This window comes from Danio aesculapii, chromosome 10, assembly GCF_903798145.1.
Source record: "Danio aesculapii chromosome 10, fDanAes4.1, whole genome shotgun sequence".
Lineage (NCBI taxonomy): Eukaryota > Metazoa > Chordata > Actinopteri > Cypriniformes > Danionidae > Danio > Danio aesculapii.
The window spans coordinates 15,507,259-15,530,660 of NC_079444.1; the positions used below are offsets into that span (position 1 = coordinate 15,507,259).

General features: G+C 34.8%; 1 protein-coding gene across 1 annotated transcript; it reads left to right on the top strand.

The window, feature by feature from the left end:
- Positions 1–315: 315 nt before the first annotated feature.
- On the top strand, positions 316–22,597 carry ppp2cb (protein phosphatase 2, catalytic subunit, beta isozyme). The gene is made up of 7 exons (XM_056466662.1): positions 316–746; positions 12,213–12,422; positions 12,510–12,683; positions 13,698–13,787; positions 17,158–17,319; positions 17,425–17,543; positions 21,815–22,597. The coding sequence occupies exons 1-7, from the start codon at positions 645–647 to the stop codon at positions 21,885–21,887; spliced, it is 930 nt and encodes a 309-aa protein (XP_056322637.1). The 5' UTR covers positions 316–644; the 3' UTR covers positions 21,888–22,597.
- The last annotated feature ends 805 nt before the right edge of the window (positions 22,598–23,402 follow it).

The following is a 23,402-nucleotide window of genomic DNA, read 5'->3' on the forward strand; positions in this document are numbered from 1 at the left end:
GGCGTTTCTGAGTGGAGTTTGCATGTTCTCCTACAGTCCAAAGACATGCGGTACAGATAAATTGGGTGGGCTAAATTGTCCGTAGTGTATGAGTGTGCATGCATGTTTCCCAGAGATGGGTTGTGGCTGAAAGGGCATCCGCTGCGTGAAACATGTGCTGGATAAATTGGCGGTTCGTTCCGCTGTGATAAAGGGACTAAGCCGACAAGAAAATGAATGAACGAATGAATGTTTAAATACCTAATGGTCTTCCGGGCCACGGGTGGCAGCACTTCATTACGAGCGTTCAGCGGCATGCCTTTCTGATGACGTCAGGGGCGGCGAACGCAGCGGCCATTACACAGCGCGTTTATGAGGAAGGTCGGAAGCGCGGCGAGTCAACGAAAAAATTACCAACGACAGGCAGCGGATCCCGTCAAACGACAGAAATCGGTTACCGCCAGCTGTAGATAAAAACCACCGGCGTTACGACATTTCGTGTTTAATGAGCTGATATCCGAGTGTAAGAGCAGTGGTGTGTCGCGGCGGCCCAGCGCAGCGCGTGAGTTGCTAGTGTTACATTAAACTGGAGTTCAGTCATCGAGCGCTCATTGCTCATTTAATTACCGAAGAATCTGTTAAAACACAACAGAACATCGCCGGTGATGGATGATAAAGCTTTTACGAAAGAATTAGACCAATGGGTCGAACAGCTGAACGAGTGCAAACAGCTGACCGAGAACCAAGTGAGAACGCTCTGCGAGAAGGTAAAGAAAATGGCACTCTTGCCCATTATTAGCTCTTTTTTCATTTAGTCAACACAAATTGTTCGGTTTTGTTATGCAAGAAAGCAATGTGTAACGTACTTCATAAGAATTTCATTTTAGTTAGTTTGAACGCCATTTTCATGCGATGAGTGGGATTTGCAAACAATGAATGAAATTTTATATACTCCAATAGCTGGAAATGTGCAGACATTTTATTTAGCAGTTGTTGTGGCTAGTTAGAAATACGAACTACTTTGATTACATCTGGCCAATTTACATGTGCCCACCAAAACGATTTGAGACCCCTCTGTGGGAAACTGATTTTTTTGTGGAGTTTTTTTTTTATAGTTAATATTGCAAAATATGTATGCTAAAACACAACAGTCATCACTAATACAGGCTTTTTAAGTTCGAAATTGCAATATGTATTTTTTTGTGTGTCTAATTCCAGACAATTGTTTTGTTGCAATAAAATACGTTTAAAGTATTAAACTATAAATTGAAGCACTAGTTGAATAGCAACATCCAGCAAATTCACTCTATTTACTTTAAAACAGCCACTACAACAGTTGTGTTTATATGTGACACATATGTTAGTTCACTAGACGATGTCTGATATGATATCATCATGACTTCCTAGATATATCCTTAAATGACAATGCTGAAGACTTCCCAAATGAATTTCTACACAGTGTTTAGATGTATAGTATAGAATTAGGGCTGGGCGATTTGACCTAAAATCAATCTCGATTAATTGTACTTTTTAATTTGTTTACGATTAATGAAAGATTATTTTATTTTTGCCCTCAGAGTTCACTGACAAATTTTGTACAGTAGTGAGAGATTTCTGAATGAAAAGTGCATTTCTTGATTTTGAAATAAACAACTGAAATTAAATCACATATTGCCTAAAACAAACTTTTTTCTTATAAAAAAGTGAACCTGAATAACTTGCGCTTTTTGAATTTATTTTTTTAATGTTTATCAAATCAAAGTAGAAAATAATTAGTATCTCTTCTAAATAAAATAGCTCTTGTATGTCCTGTAAAAAATATTCTAAACGGTACATTTCTTACATTTTTGTAAACCCATATTTTAAAATAAATAATTTAAATGGAAATGGAAAATATGCCGCCTCAAAGCTCCGTAGTGCAAAGTAAGACTCAAGAATAGGTACATCGTCTTACTTGACCAGAGATCAGATGAGGCTGCTAACCCTCCACACATGGTAGGGAAAGTACTTGGAAAAAATTTACCTGGAAAAATTTGATCGATTATAGGTTCTGAATGTCGATTTTGTTTACTTTTCAAATGATTGCCCGGCCCTAGATTCAATCTTTCTGAAGAGTAAACAAATATTACAGGGTTAGTTCGCCCAAAACTGAAAATTCTTTCATTATTTTCTCGCACTTGTTCCTGTTTGACTTTCTTCTGTTGAAAACAGATGGATATATTTTGACGAAAGCTGTAAACCTGTAGCTTGTTTGAAAAAGTCAAGGTTTTAAAACCATCAATTTTCTGCAATAGCATTCCTAAGGTATGTGCACTATTTTTTTTTTATTTACCTTTTTTTGTTTGTTTGTTGGATTTTTTAAGGACAACAGTATCTTCAGCAGAAAATATATCTCAAGATGCGGTTTTAAATTGCAAAAAAAATCTGTTTTTGAAACTAATGAAGACAGCAGAAGTCAATGATCCATTTAGCCTGACATGTTTACTCTTCCAAAATACTTGAAATGTTTCTCAAAATAAAATATATTGTGTTCAAAAGGGGAAAAAATTGTTGGTTTAAACCCAGACATTTAAAAAGAATATATTTTAGAGCCATGATCATAATACTGTGAAACCGTGATATTTTTATTTTTTTATATTTTTGTCCAAGGTTATCATACCATCAGAATCTTATACTGGCCCATGCCTTAAAGTGTACCATGGTATTGTGATTACTGCTCCAAGTTTTTTATACGTATGGGTTACCCCCCCCAATTAAACAAAATATTTGGCTCCAGGCAGTGCAAAATATAACATACTCCAAAAAACAAAATCATATACTGGGGCTGAGCAATTAATCGAAAAGTAATTGCAATCGACATTCAGAACTTGATCCCCGCTTTTTTAGGGCTGATTTAAACTTCTGCGTCGAACGCACATACCCGCGTATCTCTCAAAAAATGTAATTACACATCACATGTTTGCACTACATTAAAGATGATTGGAAGCTGCACCAGCGATGCCTTGAGACAGCATATTTTCCTTTACATTAAAATTATTATTTACATATGTGTTTACAGAAAATGCAAGAAATGCACTCTTTCAAATGTTCTTTACAGGATACTCAAGATTTATTTTATTTAGAAGACTGTTACTGCTACTCTTTTTCTACTTTTAATATGAAAAACATTGTAAATAACTAATTTTGTTTCCAAAAGTGTAAGTTATTTATTTTTTTTTTTAAAGAAAAAAAGTTGCAGTTGCTTTTAGGCATTGTGTGTTTTAATTTCAGCTGTTCAAACGTTGTTTAATAAATAATCATATATAGTAGATGGTGTGTGTTTTCTTCAATTATTTTAAAATCAAGTAACACCCTTCATTCAAAAATGTCTCACTTGTAATATGTGAGCATATTTACTGTACAAAACTGATCAGTGATCTATGAGGGCAAAAAATAAATAAAATAATCATAATTAATCATAGTTAAAATGTTCAATTAATCGAGATTTTGATTTTAGACCAAACCGACCAGCCCTACAATATACTATTAACAATTTTGACAGTAATTCGTGAAAGACAATAAATGTGTTGAGAAACACATTACACACATGTAGGCACAGATAGACAAGTACACAATTAAAAAGTTGTACATGTAGTTTGACTGTTGGTGGAAAATTGTTGTAGGCAATATTGTTTTAAGTAAGAACTAAGTAATATTTTGGAACAGTAAACAGGTCAGGGTAAATAATTAAAATAAATCATTGACTTCTGCTTTCTTCATTGGTTTCAAAAACACAGATTTCTTAACAACACATAAAAAATACATGAATAAACCTTATAAATACCTTAGGGTTTGATAGAAAAATTTATCAGTTTTAAAACCTTGGCATTTCCAAACCGCGGTAAACCTTAAAACCAGTTATATTGCCCCATGCCTATTTATAACTATGAAAGTCAAGGTTTTCAGTTTTTGGCCTACTACAAAATATCATCTTTTGTGTTCAACAGAAGAAAGTCACAAAGGTTTAGAACCACCTCTAAACAGTGTAAATAGTAAAAGTTAAGTACATTTTTTTAATCTGGGGTTTACTATCCCTTTAAATCATCTAGTGAATAGGTGCATTCTTGCAAATGAAATGGGGAACATAAAGTAGAAGGGCATTTGAAGTATTATTGTAGTTTTTATAAAACTGTTTTTTTTCATCTTAAAATAATGAGGGCATAATCATTTAAATGCTTTTCTAAAACAACTTCATTAGAAGACATTATTTGCTTGTATGACCTAATCCTGACATCAAATCTTGCTAAACAGCAAAAATGTCCAGTCAGTTTGAAATGTTAAAGTAATTTGTATCAGTTTACTCCACTTACTTGACAGTAACTTACTAAATATTACTTTAACTGTTGATTTGTTGTATGGAGCAATATCTCAGATTGTGAAATTGCTTCATCTAGAAACAAGTTGGTTTTTAATAACTCTGTTAGAACATGCACTGCTAATGTTTTGAATGTTAGCTCTTCAGGATGAGCAGAGACGCACGCATGCCTTTATTTGTTTAGTTGGACAATGACTTTATGTAACAAAATGCTTTTTGTTCCTTTGCTGTTTTTGTACTATTTAAGATTGTCAGACAGCCGCCTTTGGTCACTGCATCACAATTGAAGGAAAAATGTAAAAATAGTTCCTGAGTAGCGAGTGCTCAGACTGGCTGTATAACTGTAATACCTTTCCTTAGCATGTAGTTCATCTGTACTGTCCCAAATCTGTCTGTTTTACTACCCACAGTCATGTACCGCGTTAAAAGGGGTTAAAGTTAAACTGTTCTCGCTGCTATTTTAAATAGAATTGGATCTCCATGGAAACACACTCATACCGTCTCCATGGTGATGGGGGTTGTTCTCTCAGCAAATATTGATTTGATTTCACAGCAATACAGAGTGCACAGACATGCACGTCCATCAGATAAGCACTCTTGTGTCTTTTAATATTTCATGCTTTATGATTACTTTTCTGCATGTTTAAACTCTGCTTGTTGTCCTGAGAAATGTCAGCATCTTCTAGCCTTTGTGAAAATGCACACACACTTATTAAATGCTCTTCCTATTGGATATTTTTTTCTCGTATATCAGGATTGGAATTCCAGTAAAGGCAGATTTGATTTCACTGAAATGCAGTGCAATTTAAGAAGTGCATTTTTCCGTTCTTCATTTTCTGCTTTGAGCTTGCTAGGGGGGCACTGAAAAAAATATTTTTTGCATTTATTATTTTTTTTAAGGTCACTGGTTGCAAACAATTTATATGGCTGAATTTAAAGTTATTTTAGTAATGTTTAACCTAATTTGTTCAAATTCAGCCCATATAAATTGTTACCTTAAAACATTTGTAAATCCAATGAAGATTCACTGATTGAATCATTTAAGGTAAAAAAAAAACGAGGCTAGTGTTATTCAAAGACAAAAAAAAAACGGGCAGTAAAAAGTTAGCAATCGCAAAAATAAGTACAGCTGAATGGAGTTGCTAACTAAATGAACTAAATAATAAATTAATGAATCCATATTAATTTAGCTAAACTTACTCAGTCAAGACAGGAGCTATGGTTGATTTAATTTATTTTTTGGCAAACCAAGTTTATTTATATAGCACATTTCATACACAATGGTAATTTAAAAGTGCTTTACATAAACAAGAATAAAAGCAACAAAGAATTAAAAATGATTAAAAACAGAGTAATGTGTTAAAACCGGTTTTAAAGGAGTGGAAAAGAAAGACATATGGCCCGTTTCCACTGAGTGGTATGGTACGGTATGGTTTGGTTTGGTACGCTTTTATGGCCGTTTCCACTTTCAAAAGGCATACCGAACCGTTCCGTATCACTTTTTCGTCACCCTTTCGAAAGGGTACCAAACATGAGAAAGGGTACCAAAAGGCGGAGCTAGATGCGCAGCTGGACGCTATTGGATTACAGAGAGGCGTCATTCGCTTGCGCAACAAGCCGGAATGAAAACAAAAAACCCGCCATGTTTAAAATACACAGCCGACGATCCGAGACATTACAGCGGAATTATATATACATATAATAACGAGCCGTGGTTGACCCGGGCTCAAACAAACCTTGTCGTCATCTTAATGAACAGCCACAAAGCCAAGAAGAAGAGCAGATTTACCCTGTGCCCCGTAGTTTTTTACGAGCCAGTCTGAGGCGCGAGCGGTTTCGCTTTATTGCTTGCGCTCGCGCGTGTCTATATCTGAAATGACAAACTTCTTGAGCTAATGATAATAACCCGCACTTGATTATTGACGTGCTTTTGAAACCCGATCCTGTAAGACACTGACAAATGCGAGAGTGAAGCGCGGAAAAAACATGGAAGTAGCCGGAAAAAAAAGCATCTGTTTTGTGAGAAGTGCTTCTCATATGATATGGGAGCGACCCGTACAGCTTTATTGTAGACATTTCCTTAAGCGAGAATGACGTCGACCAAAAATTTCTGTCGTACACCACGCCCACCAAAAGGGTAACCTTGGTAGTGGAAACGCAAGCTTTATAAAGGTGACCCGTACCGTACCAGTCAGTGGAAATGAGCCAATAGTGCGATCTAGGACTGTGCAATTTGGGGAAAATATCTAATTGCGGTTGTTTTTTCTGACAGATATTGCAGTTTTTATTTTGTAGTCAAGCTTCTGCTCATTCTGCAAGTCGTGGCAACAATTCTGCGACAGCTCTTAAAAATGAACTTTGTTTGGTGTCTGACTTTGAAACCAAAATATTCCTATATTACAAATTTCCTGTTTTTCTTTGAAATTAATTTGTTTATTGATGCTTCTGAAGCAGCAGACGCCATTATCCCAATTCTACGTGTTTTTTTTATTGTGGGCGTTCTGCATAGTTCGGTTGCACAATTCTGTTGGCTAGTTAGACTTTTACACACAGATGGCAGTCACGCATTTGCTCTGGGCGGGGGAAATTAAATACTATAGGTGGGCATAGATTATTTTTTTAAAATCTAGATTCTCAGAATTAATCTAGATTAGATTAAAATGGCTCATTTGAATTCTGCCGAAGGCATTCAAAATATGTGTGCTACCAAATAATAAGTCCTTGAGAATGGGTTTCTCAAGCCAGGTGGCGCATAAGACCAATGGCTCATCTCCTGTTTCCAAAATGCATCACAAACTGCTTGAGAAACTGTTCTACTATGAAAATTGGTGATGAAAATAAATAGTTTAATAAAATGTACTTGTTTACCAACTGTTTATTCAGTAAACATGAATTTTGAACTGTAGGCCTGCATAAGCTCGAAACAGCGTTTTTTGATTACCTTAATCCAACTAAAGTCATAACTGAACTAAACAGAAATGGAGTTAAGACATGTGGAGTATGCAAATATGAGTGTCATTGTTGAAGTAAACACCGCAATCAAACTATTACCATCATGTAGGATTTTTTGCCATATTTTCAGACAAGGTCCACACACGCGGCTGTCAGTAAAGGACCACACACACACACACACACACACACACACACACTAGTGTTGGGCGATATAAGAAATTTTCAGATCGCCATATCTTCCCCCTGTGAGATTGTCGATACACGATACTATCGCATGGGGGTGCGGCAGTGTTAGTTTTATGTAAATAAAATATTTGATTATTACATTTAACCATATCTAAACATTTAATAACCTTTCGGCTGATTTTTTTATTAATATTATTTTTTTTACTTATTTAATTACCAGCATTTGCATGACATTTGATCTTGGATAATAATTCAAACCAATACAAATAACTGCGCTCTTACAGCTAAGCTGACACTGAAATTATTTCAAACAAGACTCGATGCAACAGTGCGGCGCGGGACAGGATTTGATGGTGACTTGGGGTTTATCCTCGGCCTGCGGGACTGCTGCAAAATGGATATAATATACATGGATGAAAGAAAATGAAATGATATTTATTTAAGCACGGAAGAAACAAGGATGCATTAAGGTACTTTCAGACAGGAGGCGGATAGAGGACTCGCCGCCCGCACGTGACTATGCGGTGAAGTTTTCCATATTTTTGATCAGTTGAGCGCGGCGCGGCTTCAGGTCTAATCATCACAAAAGTGATCATCAACAGTGTCACATTTGTATTTGCTAAGATCTAACACAATGTTGCGCTTGGCATATGTGTTTATTGATTTCTGATAAGAGTTTCATTTTTGGCATGGCTGCGGCGAGTCGGTAATAGCCTATAGCTCTGATATTAAATAGCCTATTTTACCTAAAACTTTTCACTGAGCTCAGTAAAATGTTCTTTGATAAGTTATCAATAATCTGCTCTATTTCTTTAATGCCAAATCGAATGGTAAAATGCAGATTGTAATTTAATTTAATATAGGCTAGTTTAAATAAACAAATAAATAAAAATTTTAATAGCCTAAATAAATATTATTATATACATTAATATTAATTTAAATATTAATATAAATATTAAATGACCGCAACACGTTTTATTTCAGAACATTTGAGCTGGTTTCAGAGTTCTTCCATATTCTTCTTCAGTTGTTTCATTTTTACAAATCGTTTTATTTAACTTGTTTGTTAATAAAGCCAGTTTTGTTATTTAGCCTATTATTTTTATGCAACAAAGTTGCAAACTAATTTGCTATGAGATGTGGCTGTGCCCTCACGTGCAGCTCGCGCTTCAACTGTTGCTGCTGAGACAGAGAGAGAGCAATTGAAATAATTCATTTTTGTCCGAAAGTGTTGGTCAGATGATGTTGATTATTTGTAGTTAATTCATTATTAATGATGATTAATAATAATAATACTGTTCACTTTATTCAGTAATGCAATTAAAACATGAATTAGGTCTACATTAATGCGAAATGAGCTAAATATCGTCTTTAAAATCGTCATAGGTCTCAGCACTCGGCGATATCTTTGCCAATCGTCAATACACGATACTATCGTCAATCAGCACAGCCCTAACACACAAACACGCACATCGCGAAATGTGGAAGTTTTTTTTCTTTTTCGTTATTAAATTCCATAACACGCTCACCAGTCCTTACTTCATATGCATCTAATACCCCAGTTTGGTCATGAATGAAATGTTCATGAGTTAAAGTGAACTGCAAAATTATTTTAAAGTTGGGCTAACTTTGTGTTGTAACTTTTGCTTTTTGTCGCTAATAATACACTCACTGCGGGCTACACCTAGAACAACTTTATTCTCTCTAACAACACCAGTGCGCACACAGGCAAAGGCTACATCAACTACACACCCACATCAGGGCCATACCATTACGTAAACTGCGAGGGGGTAAATCTGGACTGAACCATTCACAGCTTAAACTACGCTTCGCATATTTCGCAGAGCTATAAACAAGACACTTTCTTTCATCGTGGCTAGTGTGGCACATATGCTAAAACCCGCGTTTATGCATGCATCATAAATTGTACGGCAAGTGTAAAGACATTAATTGGATATGGGTCACAATTAAAAGAATGTGTAAATGGACAGACAAAAAAAATCTGATATAGGCAGTATCATATGTATACGGAATTGGGCATCCAGACCTGACAGTGTAAACGGGGCTTAAGTTTGTGCGGGGTAAATTTATTAATCCTTTTTTTACCTAACATACGCTGTGTAACGTTATGTACTGTTTCGATGGCTTTAAATGCCTGGCTAAGTTGATACTAAAATTAATAAAAGTTTAACAGTGAATGATACTTTACCTCACATTAAACTTATCTTATTTAAATGTCCTTACTCTTGGCTGCATTAACAGTTTAGCTTTCATGTTTTCTTCACATTAATGTTATAGTCTCTGCTCCTCCTGACCCTGGAATTAGGAGACCATCAATTGATAATCCATTTACACTGGCAGAAAAAGTACAAATGAACAAAGAAAGGAAAGATGAATGCCACAGGGCGGTTACAAATTTTATTGTTAAAGGTTTACTGCCTTTTTCTACTGTGGAGAAAGATTAGATTTACTGGATATGCATTTTTCAATGCCTAGAAAGGAACCAAAAACATAGTCAAAATAAGTCCATGAGATACAAGTGGTTCAATCATAATTATATGAAGCTGCTAGAATACTTCTGTGTGCAAAGTAAACAAAAATAGCTTTATTCAATGATTTATCCATGTTAAGATCAGAAAGCTTTCGCATTAAATCCAAAATATCTTCATTCGTAGATAATTAATGATAGAATTTCAATTTGTGGGTGAACTAAACCTTTAAGCAGCAGTAAGCCTCACAAATACTTAAAATTGATTGACTTAAAACTGCTTAAACTTTATAAAAACTGTTTGCACTAATATATTGTTAACTACACTTTGTTCATTTTGTGCTTTTGTTCCTTTGTTTATTGGTCTTAGAGATAAACCTGCTGTGAAAAGTGTCACGAACATCCTGAAAAAATAATGTTGTAAAAATCAATTTCTTAAAATAAAAGTATCGAAAAAAGTATAGTTCGGAACCGGTATCGAATTCAGGGTATCGTATCGAAAATTTTAGAACGATAACCAGCGCTACTTGTAGAAAACCAATGGAAGATTTGGTGTTTTCAAACACATTCATTTTGGGGTAAAAGGGTGCCATTACTTTGAGCTAATAGCACTGCCTAAAGCTATTTTTAATGCACACCTTGGAAAAATAAAACTCTGATATGATTCTGCATTGTGTGGTTTTCAGTTCTAATTCTTAGTCAAAGGGTAACAAAAGAAGCCTTCACTGCTTTTTCAGTGATAAGAGTAGAAAATAATGTGGAAGAGACCAGTGGATGTATTAAACTTCTTAAAGGCCTGCGTCTTTGCTTTCTCCATATAGCCCTGATGTCTGTGAGGCTTTTAGTAGACCACAGTTATCAAGAGTGCTTGCGGGTGCCAGTGGACATAACCACAGACTTAAAGGTCTCATGTAGTGCTTTGAAATGTGCATTTTTTTAATTCAATGTTCAACATAATCTCAGGCAGAGTAGCTCTTCTGCCTTTTTAAAGACAACTAATCGTGTTTAGTCTATCACAACTTTGTCAGTCAGAGCTGTTGTGCTCCAGCACATAAGACTAATGACAGCCTAGTCTTTAGTGATATTGAATAAGATTCACCATTTCTTCACTTTAAAATACAGCTATCTCGACAATTTTAATAGGTCTTGTGATCTCTGCCGCATATGATCTGGTCTGTTCTGCATCTCTGAGCTTTTACACACCGTACCTGTGAGTTTACGTGCTAGTTTACGTGACGTTAATGCAAAAGCAGGAGCATTCACCCCAAAAGGAATTATATTTACACGGACTGTATCCCTATGTAGTACCATTCAACAAATAAAAATTTACTCTGTGTAACAGATGCGTTACGAAAATTTCAAAATGGCTAATAAGAACACAGCTTGGCTACCATTTTATTTTTTTTATAGTTTTTTTTTGTCAAAGGTTTGAATAGTCTTTGTGAATAAATGACAAATTTCAGTTTCAAAAATAGCATTTTGACATGTGGGATGTATCAAATAATAGAGAGCATTTGATTGGTTTTAAGATTAGATAAACCAAAGTGTGAGTTGTCAAATAGTGTGTTAATTCATATAAGTGCTTGGAGTGACAAACTTGTTTGAATGCTTTTATCTTTTAAATGTGAATTTTGTCTGTTTTTGAGCTCTAGTTTATAGATTATTTTAAGACAAAAAAATAGATGCTAATTTAATTTTGATTTAACATAGATTTAAATCAAATTATGTGCTTATAATTTGTATTTTATTATCTTATTTGCATTTTTGCAGTATAAATAGCAGTAGTTAATGCTAGTAGATCACTGTATGCAAAAAAAACCTCATGTCATGAAGGCATAATAAAAATAATACATTGTAAAATAATAGCCTTCATCTGTCACTTGCATCTGAAAATATAATCACAAATGAGCTTGATACTTTGATGCGTTGGATATGAATGAGCTGTGATGTACTCATCATGCTTGCCTGGTCACTTGGTAAAGTAACAGAATAGTAAGTAACCACTTATCAGCAAGATACACGAGAAGACAATGGCTGTATTGTTTGATCAGGTCACAATGTGTGTGAAAATGGTTTAAAGATTCAGTTGTGTGGAACATGGCTCAACAATAAAGGCATATTTTGCTTTGGAAACATCATTGTCATGTTTTCCTGCTTTTTGTGGTTGATCTTAGTACTGATGCAATGAAGGTTTTCACAACATTCACCTCAACTTTTACTGTGACTGATGCACAATCCTGTTCTCCCCCTCAGGCTAAAGAGATTCTTACTAAGGAGTCCAATGTACAAGAGGTGCGTTGTCCTGTTACGGTGTGCGGAGATGTGCACGGCCAGTTCCATGACCTAATGGAGCTCTTCAGAATTGGAGGGAAGTCACCTGACACCAACTATCTGTTTATGGGTGACTATGTAGACAGAGGATATTACTCGGTGGAAACAGTAACGCTTCTTGTTGCACTAAAGGTACGTTTCTCTGTTTGCCATCATGGCCTTGCAAACATTTGACACATGTAAGGAACTCATTTGTTTACATAATTTTTTTTTTTGTAGGTTCGCTATCCAGAGCGCATTACGATATTGCGGGGAAACCACGAGAGCAGACAGATCACACAGGTGTATGGTTTCTATGACGAGTGCTTGAGGAAATATGGAAACGCAAACGTCTGGAAATACTTCACAGACCTTTTTGATTACCTTCCCCTCACAGCCCTGGTGGATGGCCAGGTGAGGAACCTCACCGGGCAATAATGGTCCAACATTCCTGACCATTATTACCAATAAAGAAATAATTTACTTCATTTTAGTTTTGTTTTAAGTTGTTTTTAATTCAAAATTGTAATATATACATCAGTGAAAAACCTATGAATGGTGGAAAAACGTTCTGTAATATTGAAACCACCTGGGTCTCCACTTTTGCCATGGCCTCTCTTTTTGGTTTTAACAAATTTATCCCTCAGGCTTTTCCAGACTTTTACAAAATCTTGCCTCTTCCACAGGTGTTGTAATTTCTAGCCCTGAATTATTGGTCATCTGATTATCCTTATGATCACGCATGGAATGATCATCAAGATGTCTGTACAGGCGTACCTTTTTCAGACAAAATCTCTTCAAAGTGATTCATATTCAACTCAAATCAAATGCGGCACCTGTTCACTCGAATCTCAAAAACATTTTGTGCATTTCGCCAGCCAAAATTATGTCGTGCACACCCAAAACGAACCTCCACAAACGCATCGATGACATCACATTCGCCGCGCACACTCAATCGAACTATGAACGCATCAAGTATATATTAGGCTTAATGTTTTTTAAAAGATTTGGGCATAAAAAAATTTAGATTGTAAATTTAATAACAATTTTTTATTATTCAATTACTGTACCTCAATACTGTTAGACTCTGAAAAGGACGAAACACTGTTTATTTTAATGATGTATTTTTCTTTATTATATTTATAGGTTGTTTATTAGATTATATGCATATGCACTCCCCCACAGAATCATCCCAATCAGTCTAAAATGATCAATTCTTTCCAAATAGAGATATTCAAGTCATTTGATGAAATTGTATCCATATTGCAGAAAAACAAAATATCGCAATGTTACATTTTTCTAATATCGTGCAGCCCTGATTTTAGGATTAACGGCGAAATGTTTATTTTTACTTTTCCCAAAAAGCAAGCTACCATTTAATAGTCAGCCAGAGCAACTGTTAATAACTCTTATTTTTCTGTATGCCAGATCTTTTGTCTGCATGGTGGGCTCTCTCCGTCCATAGATACGCTGGATCACATTCGTGCATTGGATCGTCTGCAGGAGGTTCCGCATGAGGTCAGTAAAACTACGAATCATATCCACATACTGGAACCTTGGAGGAAAATCACTTCCTGAAAGAAGTACATCACTGTTTGCATGCTAGCAATAGAAATGTTTTAGTTTTGGTCTGTGACAGCCAGCCAAAATACAGTTCAGTTTACACCACCCTCTTTAATACAACAACACAGAGATTTGATCAGCAGTTTAATCAAAATCCCTGGAGCTGTCGAAAGTCCAGCAGATGATGCGTTTGCCTGGACAAAGGCTACACTTTGTTCTTTTAAATATATAAATGAAAGGATTAAAAGGGTTTTTCAAGCATCAATACAGTGTTATTCAGAATTGTGTTTGTACTTTAGAATGTGTCCAGTTTAATATTTCTGTTTAAGCCAGTGTCAAACTATAGTTTTTACATAAAAATATATATTTTTGGACAAATTTAGAACAAGATGACCATAAAAGATACTGTGCAGCTGCAAAAGTTTAAATCATTTTTGTAAAGTGTATTTGACGCACACCAAAATCAAACATTTGGGGTTTTAACCCATATATAGCAGCATTGTAATAATAAAAAGCTGGTTGAATACTCTTCTGAGGAATGCAAATAGAAGCCTGTCTTGTGAGTACATGTCAGCCTTGCAAACACAATCAATAACATCATGAAGCTTATGAAATAATTTCATCTATCATGATCAGTGATAGATTGCAGATCATTTCTGATTGGCTGTGTTTGATCTGCCCACTGTAGAGAGCAAAAGCATTATACTGGATGAGAGGAAATGTTGCAGAAGGGTTTTCTGCTGCTGTGAGGCACGGAAGGTTGCAGGAAATTGAAAAATATTTGAAACAGAAACACATTCTGTGTGAGCTGCTCTTTACTTACGCAACATAGAACTAGTTAAAGTAGAAATCTAGTATATTATAATTGTAAATTTATTTCCGATATCTGTCCGTTATACTAGGAAACTTCTTCAAATGATTCTAACTAGGGCTGCACAATATATCGTTTCAGCATCGATATGGCAATTTGAGCATTTGCGATAGGCACATCGCAGGATCTGCAATGTGGAGTCAGGACTATAGTTGACCTGGGGTCCGTGGATCCCTGGATTGTACGTGGATTACTCACTTAGCTGGATTTGGTTATTGTTGATTTGACACGATCCAGGATCGTTTCGTTCTTCAAAATTCATCTGAGAGTTGTTGTCATAGCAGGTTTATTTGATAAAAACAGGATTAGATTGGCTCATTTCAAGCAAAGGTAATACTGAAAGTATTAAAGTATGTACCGAATGCTGACTTTCCTTACAGTAGTAACCTATAGATTTTATACACTTGGAAAAAAAAAATGAAATAGTAAAAAATAAGTGTGTATGTATGTATGTATGCATGTATATATGTATATATGTATATATGTATATATGTATATATATATATATATATATATATATATATGTATGTGTATATATATATATATATATATATATATATATATATATATATATATATATATATATATATATATATATATATATATGTATATATATATGTATATATATATATGTATATATATATGTATATATATATATGTATATATATATATATATATATATATATATATATATATATATATATATATATATATGTATATGTATATATATATATATATATATATAAATACATAAATAAATAAATGCAATCTGCACTCCGAAGTCTAAATATAAGTACAAAAACGAGGTGGTTCTCCCCAAAGGGATCAAAGAGAACATTTATTAATATGGACTTTTTAGATACAATTGTGTACTATTTTAAGGTACCGATCCAGCTTTTTTTATTATTTTTTTTTTATATATATATAAAGGAATAATTTATGCAGTCATGCACATGTTTTGTGGGCTAATATGACGGTGATTAGATGCTTTGCAAAAGTTGCAGACACCTTTACAAATATCAAAATGCTTTTTTTTTTTTTTTTATGCAAAATGTATTTAAATTCCTTATGCCGATTAAGAAACTAAAATAGGCCTAGGCTACTATAAAAAAAATCTGATCTAAAAAGTAAAACTAAATAAATTGCTAAATACTTTTGACACACAATTTTCATGCCTGCAGCCCACAACAAAGGTGGGAAGTTATTGCGCTTAATATTTAACAAACCGTTTCCTATGAATTTTATATAATTTTGCTCACATGGATAATTGAATATTAATCAGATGATGTCATTACGCTGCTGTGCTGTCAGCCAATCGTTGCATTGCTGATCATGATTTCGACAACACATGCAGAGATCTCAGATCAGTTCATCCAGACATTTTAATCTAATTCGCAAACTTGTTTGAAGAACCAAATTAGCCAGAGATCAGTTATCAAGATTAAAAGATCCAGGATCTGCCAAATCATCTTAGAGCATTTAAGCGAAGTACGAAGAACGGACCCCAGGAGCCACAGTTGTAAAAACATGTTATTTATTGTTAAACTTGCAGTAACTCCACAAATTTCCCTAAAATTATTTAATTTGCATGTATTTTGATGGTCTATCACTGCGTATGCATTGCAAGCCAGTTCAAAGTATTCGGCCGCAAGAATTTGTAATGTTTGTAAATTAAAGAAAGGTTAAAGACTATAAAGTGCTATTTTTACATTTGATAATTTTAATTTATATACCTGAATACTTTTACACTGTTTATTTTATTTGTTCCTTAGCTACTGTATTTATTAAAGCCTGTGACTTGGTTTATTATATTTTATGCATATGTGCTGGCCTTCAAAACCATCCCAATCAATCTAAAAATCACAAATTCTTTCCAAATAGAAGCATTCAAGTCATCTAGTGAAATTTATGCTTTATCGCAATAAGTATAGCAGAAAAACCAAAAACCGCAATGTTGTTTTTTCCCAATATCATGCAGCCCTAATTCTAACCCTTCCATTTGAGCCTCTTATTGATTTACTATACAAATTCAGAAGTTTTATAGATGATTATTCTGAATCGATTAATTTGCTAAGGTTATTATTAACAATTATGTTAATTAGTGTTTGATAAATGTGTCTCGGTCAGTCTGAATACTGATACACACAGCGCACAGCGGTGAAGCAAATATATGAAGCGTTTTCAGCTCTAACACACATTCTCATGAGCTTTCTTTTACTCTTATCAAGATCACATCCATGGGTTCCAGCGGAGCCCTTGTGACTGTTCAGCAGTGTACCTTGTCTCTTCTGCTTTTATTAGCTCAGATGAAGTAACCAAGATACCAGCTGTACTTGTAAATGCCAGGAGTAATTAAAGTGTGTTTAAAGTATATGGCCTCTATAAAACATGTTCTCATGAAAGCGTTCACTGCTTTAGTGGGAATTAGTTGTAAAGTGTGTATGTGTGTTTCAGGGACCTATGTGTGATCTGCTGTGGTCAGACCCTGATGATCGCGGTGGCTGGGGAATCTCTCCACGAGGAGCCGGTTACACCTTTGGGCAGGACATTTCAGAGACCTTCAACCATGCTAATGGCCTTACACTGGTGTCCCGTGCTCATCAGCTGGTCATGGAGGTGAGGTCTACAAATTAACTCTTCATAAGCCTTAAGAGGAGTCGAGATCGGATCTTATAAACAGTTATAATGTATATTTAATAATCATGTATGTTTTTTTTACAGGGGTACAACTGGTGTCATGATAGGAATGTCGTCACTATCTTCAGTGCACCAAACTACTGCTATCGCTGTGGCAACCAGGCAGCCATTATGGAACTGGATGATACTCTTAAATATTCGTTGTAAGTAACATCTCTTAAAGATGAATTATCTAGAGCTGTGTTTTTTAACCACATTCCTGGAAGACCACCAACACTGCATGCTTTGGACGTCTCCTTTGTCTGCCACACCCATTACAGGCGTTTCTGTCTCTGCTAATGAGCTGATGATCTGAATCAGGTCTGTTTGGTTAAGGAGACATGGAAAATGTGCAGAGCTGGTGGTTCTCCTGGAACGTAATAGAGAAACACTGATGTAGAATATAAAGGTTGATGCTAACAAGTAGGGATTCTCTTTTTGGCTTTTTTTTTTTTGTTTTTGTTTTTTTTTTGTCAACCGACAACCGCCGCTCATTAACTGAATATTAACTGGTCAGACTAATATTAAAAAAAAATAATAATTGACGTGTCTATTTTGTGTCTGACACATTAAATGTTGCATTTTAAAATACTGATTTTTTTTTATGTGAACAACAGCATAGAAAAACAGGATAAACTAAATAAAATAAGTCCTGCCATAGATATTTTTCACTTAAATGACAAGTTTAGTTTACAAAACAAAAACACTTAACTGAATCCTTTTTTTAAGAACTGGCATATGCTGTTTGTCCAATAATATTTTTTTTTTTCGTCAAATAAAAATGTCAGACTAGCTCAAATCGATTGCTCAATGGAAAATTTGCATTTTATCAACGGAAACCCTGCCTCTGCTTTAATTTAATTGAAGAATGAAAAAGATGCAACTGACTTAACATGGTATTTCCACTCAGTGTTGACTTTTTTTTTTTTTTTCAACTGCGTGGATGTTAATAAACCATTCAAAAGATGCCCCTTTCAAAGCAAAAAACGTGTTAGCTGTGATTGGCCCCTTATGCAGCCAAACTTTAACAATATATATAATATTTTGAAATCATTTATCTGATACCTTTAATCGGTTAAACGCATCCTTGGTTAACGGTTAATCGGTTATTATTAGCATCCCTACCAACTAAAAAAGCTCTTTGTTTGAAATGTAGTCCTGTCAGATGTACATTTTAGATTTGTAGCGTATTTAGTCAGCCTTGTGTTGTAGTTGGGGATAGTTCACCCAAAAATAAATATTTGCTCACTATTTTCTCAGCCTCAAGTGATTCTATACTTTTCATGAGTTTTCATTTTGGTTGAACATGAAAAGTTATTTTAAAGACAGTTATAGACCTGTATCCATTGACATCTGTAGTGTTTTTTTTACTATGAAAGTGGTCAGAGGTCTCAATTTTTTTGTTTAGATGAAAGTAACTCGAATAGGTTTGTGACAAGTGAAGGGTGAGTAAATTATGTTTTGGGTGAACTATATTTTTAATCATTTTAGCATCACTTTAATCACTGAAATTAGTCACATTTGGTCTTGGACTATTGTTGATTAAATTCATATTCAATTATTTTTCTCGGATGTCAATGTGAGAATTGTTTTCAATTGAGGTTTTTGCATTTCATTCTGAATTATTACACATTCACATTTCACATAGGAGAACAAATCAAGAATTCTTATGAGGTTTATTTAAATTAATCTAGTTTCCTGTTTTAATGTAGACTGTTTAAGCTGTATCTTTTGTGTTCATTAGAACACTTATTTGTGTTCAAAACGTTACTTATTTTTGGATAAATGATTCCTTAATGACAAGTAGCAGCATGTTTTATTTATTAGTCTACTGTCATTTTAGGACCCGCATACATCTAATTTAGAGTCGCAATTCTAAGATTACATTTACACCCATATTGGTCACGGGCAAATTATAAACTTCCCTCTATTGTTCCGAGTGTGTCACGCTGGCCCCGGACCATCTTTATACATTGGCGACTGGATGTGGGCATGTTGAGCAACATGACAAAGTTGGGAATCGCTTAACTTTATGAAAATGAAGATCGACTTTTGTGAGTGACAGCCAATAGAAGCATCAGTAGAGCTCATATGATCCTCTCACAGCTCCTGCAGCAGCCTGTTGTATTCTCTGTGCTGTAGACCCACACACAGAGTATACACACAGTTTGCAGCAGACAAATAGCCGCAATGACTGAACACTTTCAAGTTCAGTTGGCTTTTATTGTTATTTCAATAATATACAGTGCAGTATGTTGTTACATCAACTTAAATGAAAGAAGAATGAAAAAAAAAAAAAAAAAACTAAAATAAAAATAAGAATAAGAGCGCAAAGTGTGGTTTGTGCAACATTTAGTGCAAGTAAGGCAGGACAGACAAGAAACAGTAACAGTTCTTGTTTATCTTTTGTAATTAAGGACTTTATGTACTGATTCCATTTATATTTAATGTTTTCCTTGAACAATGTACATTCAGCGGCCTGTGAACTTCTTCCCTATCTGTGAATATCATAACTATATAACCTAAGCAACCTCAAAATGGGAACACCCACTAGCAACTTCAATCGCCACACAGACAGCTAATGTGCTGCTACTGTGAAATGAGGCATTATTGTCCAGCCCTGCTTAAATCTCCTTGTATTCATTCCAATAATTCCATAGTACAGTATTGTACATGCAAATTGTGATGTTAAAAACAAGAAGAGTAAATTGTGTTGTAACAAAGAGGTTGCTTAAGTTCATTTATTCCACTTCTGCAATTGCAAACAGTGTAGTTGAGGTCCATGTTTGGAAATGCTAGAGCTCATCACTGATGGTTTTATCAGAGTTCATCACTGACAAATTTAGTCATAGCAAACATTGCAGAGAACACAGACAGTCTCTATTTCTGAGTAGAATATCTGGATATTGCTAAACTTTACCTTTCATGTTTATTTGCGTTTTCACATCAAGTCTTCCATAATATAGAAAGAGCAGTTTAATCATAGCAAAGAATTAGTGCAACACCAGGGGAAAACATGACTGATTTCTCACATCTTATATTGTGAGTTCATTAATATTATTATTAAAGGTCCCGTGAAGTGCTTTGAAATATGCATTTGTGTTCGATGTCTGATGTAATTTCAACCGAAACATGAGATGGTGGGACATAGTGGCATTTTTAAAAAATAATATATATATACAGCCAATTGTGTTTTATTTTATCACCATTCTGCCAGTGAGTGGTTGAGCTCAAGCGTATCAAATGAACAGCAATTCTTTCATAGCGAATACAATGTGCTTTGCATGAAAAAAATGTTTATTGCGTCTGTATAACTAGCCTATACAATGTTGAATCAAATGCAAGAGTTGAATCTGATAATGAATCGGTGAAATCATTGTCAGTGGAAAAAAATAGTATAATAATGTTGTCAATGACAAATGACAAGCATAAGTCTCAAACATAAGTCAGCTTTAGCATTAAGAATAGTTGTATTCTGATGTCATCACTTTACTGTGAATTAACAACCAGGACATATTTAAAGTTTGTTCAAGTCCACCATTACAAATCTTTTCAACATTTTGCATTTTAACCAACAGTAGATCTACAAATAGGCCTAATACTATTGTTGTTTTACCATAAGTTTGAGAATTAACAATAGAGCCTACACATATTAATCTTTATTGTACATCTACAGCACTTTGAGGAAATCGTGAACTTGATTTTAAGCAAAATATATCATGATTCTCATTTTAGCCTGATGCAATGAGAAACCATAGTGTGAGGTGACGTGAATAAAACCGTTGATCCATTTGGGCGGAAGTCACAAACTACAAGCTTTACATGTTTATATCTTTTAAATGTGAATTTTGTCACTGTTTTGGGGCACACCAGCTTATAGATATCCTAAAAATTAGTAATACTAATACTAATTTTATGTGACCTTTAAACCTAAAATATTCTACTACCAAATTCTCATTCCTGCAAGTGCAAACAGCCTCAGTTTTATTTTTCTGCTTTAATTATAGTCAAGTTCTCAAGTCAACAAACTGGAAAGCACTTTCTGAACACTCCCCCATCTGCAATTGGTTGATCAAAACTGCCCCAAACTCAAACGATTGGTTGAAGTAATGCTGCTGTTTTGGAATGTTCAAGTAAACAGAGCAGTGTTTTCACAGCACCGTTGTTAAACCCTTCAGGCAACTCAACCTACAGGCGTCTCTGCATATTCTAAACCAGAAGAGAAAAGACTGACTGACTGTTGTAGTAATGAGACTAAAATACTCCATTACTGTGGGGTAAAAATGATTGCTTAATGCCAAAAAGTTCTTAAAAAGATTCATTTTCAACCATTCTAGCAATATCTTATTGGGGTTTCCTTGAGGTTTTGGAATTGAATGTGAGCTTTAAACAGACTTCTGCATTTAAGGTGCTTTTCTTTCTTTTTCCCCCTCAGCCTTCAATTTGATCCTGCTCCTCGACGTGGAGAGCCTCACGTCACCCGCCGCACCCCTGACTACTTCCTATAAGCGAGCACTGGCCTGCTGTGTGAGACCTCTGATGACAAATCCAAACATGTATACATCTATTCATCCAATGTGTATATAAGACGGGGGATATGTTCTGATACAACAACACTAACACGGACCAAAATGTGCCATACAAGCATCTAATGCCCAAATCCGATCGCTCTGTCTCAGTACTGCTACAAAGTGTCTCGTTTTAGCCTCTAGTGCAAATTGCCTGCTGTATACAATGAATAGAGATGTTCCCTTCGTTCTTGAATTGTAAATTAAAAAAGAAACAAAACAACAAAAAAAAAAACATGTTAAGTGACTAGCTTTCTCTCTTACAGTATCACTGGAAAAAAACGTCCTTTAAGTTGGCAATGCCAGGCATGTGAAAAAAAAAAAAACGGTAACATTTTTATACAAGTGCACAAGCTGACATCCCTTTCTGTATCTTCACCAAAAAAAGAAATAAAAATAAAATGAAAACAAAAATGCTATTGGGAAGGAATGTTGAAAGCAAAAGACGTGCCTCTTCCGTTTTGGGAGTGTACACACACCACACGCGCATACATATATGGACTTTATCTGACTGTCCCACTTTGTCTACTCTTTACCATTTTCTTTTCTTTTGTGTTTCCTGTCTTCTGTGTATTTGTCAATAAGTGATTAGACTCTTCTTTGGTGTATTTCAACTAATAAAGAACTTTTAATCGCAAGCTACTCCCAAACCATACACTAGTTGTGCTTTTTATTTTAAAACTAATTCAGTATGGGTATAAACGATCTTTGTGTAAAGCGGAACTGGATGTCCAATAAGAAATGAGTTTTATTTTTTAGCTTTCATGAAGAATAAGGTTGGAATGAGACAGGGTTAGTATAGAACAGAGATGGCCAAACTAGGGCCCACGGGCCAGAGTTGGCCCACGATAACCTGTGTTTTGGCCCTCTATCCCATCTTCGAAGATAATGATAGGGAATTGTGGGGGAATTCCCCAAAACTGAGATCGTCATATTTAATTTAGCAAAACTTTTGTTTTTTTTTTACTGATAAGCTACAAAAAAGCAAACTGAAATTAAATGTTTCAATTAAATTTTGTGAATGAATCAGATTAAAAAATGCGTAAATAACATCACTTGATGGATAGCAGACATTGCAGAAGACATCAGCAAGTGAATCAAGGCAAAGTGTATTTTTTACTGTTATAAATGGGATTGTTCATGTTTTTTTTATTGTAAGACGTTCATTATATAATGTACAGAAATGTATAATTAATACAATTAAAGTAGTTTAAATGTAAAAAATTATAGTATTATATACTGAATTATTATAAAAAATTAGGAAATTACATTGACAACTTTACAGTTTGGTGTATTTCCCCTGGCCCACCACCCTCAATCAAGTTTAGTTTTTGTTCCTTCATAAGAAAAAGTTTAGGCACCCCTGGTGTAGAACATTGCTACAGTACTGATTCTTGAGACACGGCACAAAACCTGACTACCATTTATAACTGCTATTAGGTTTGAAAATAGAGG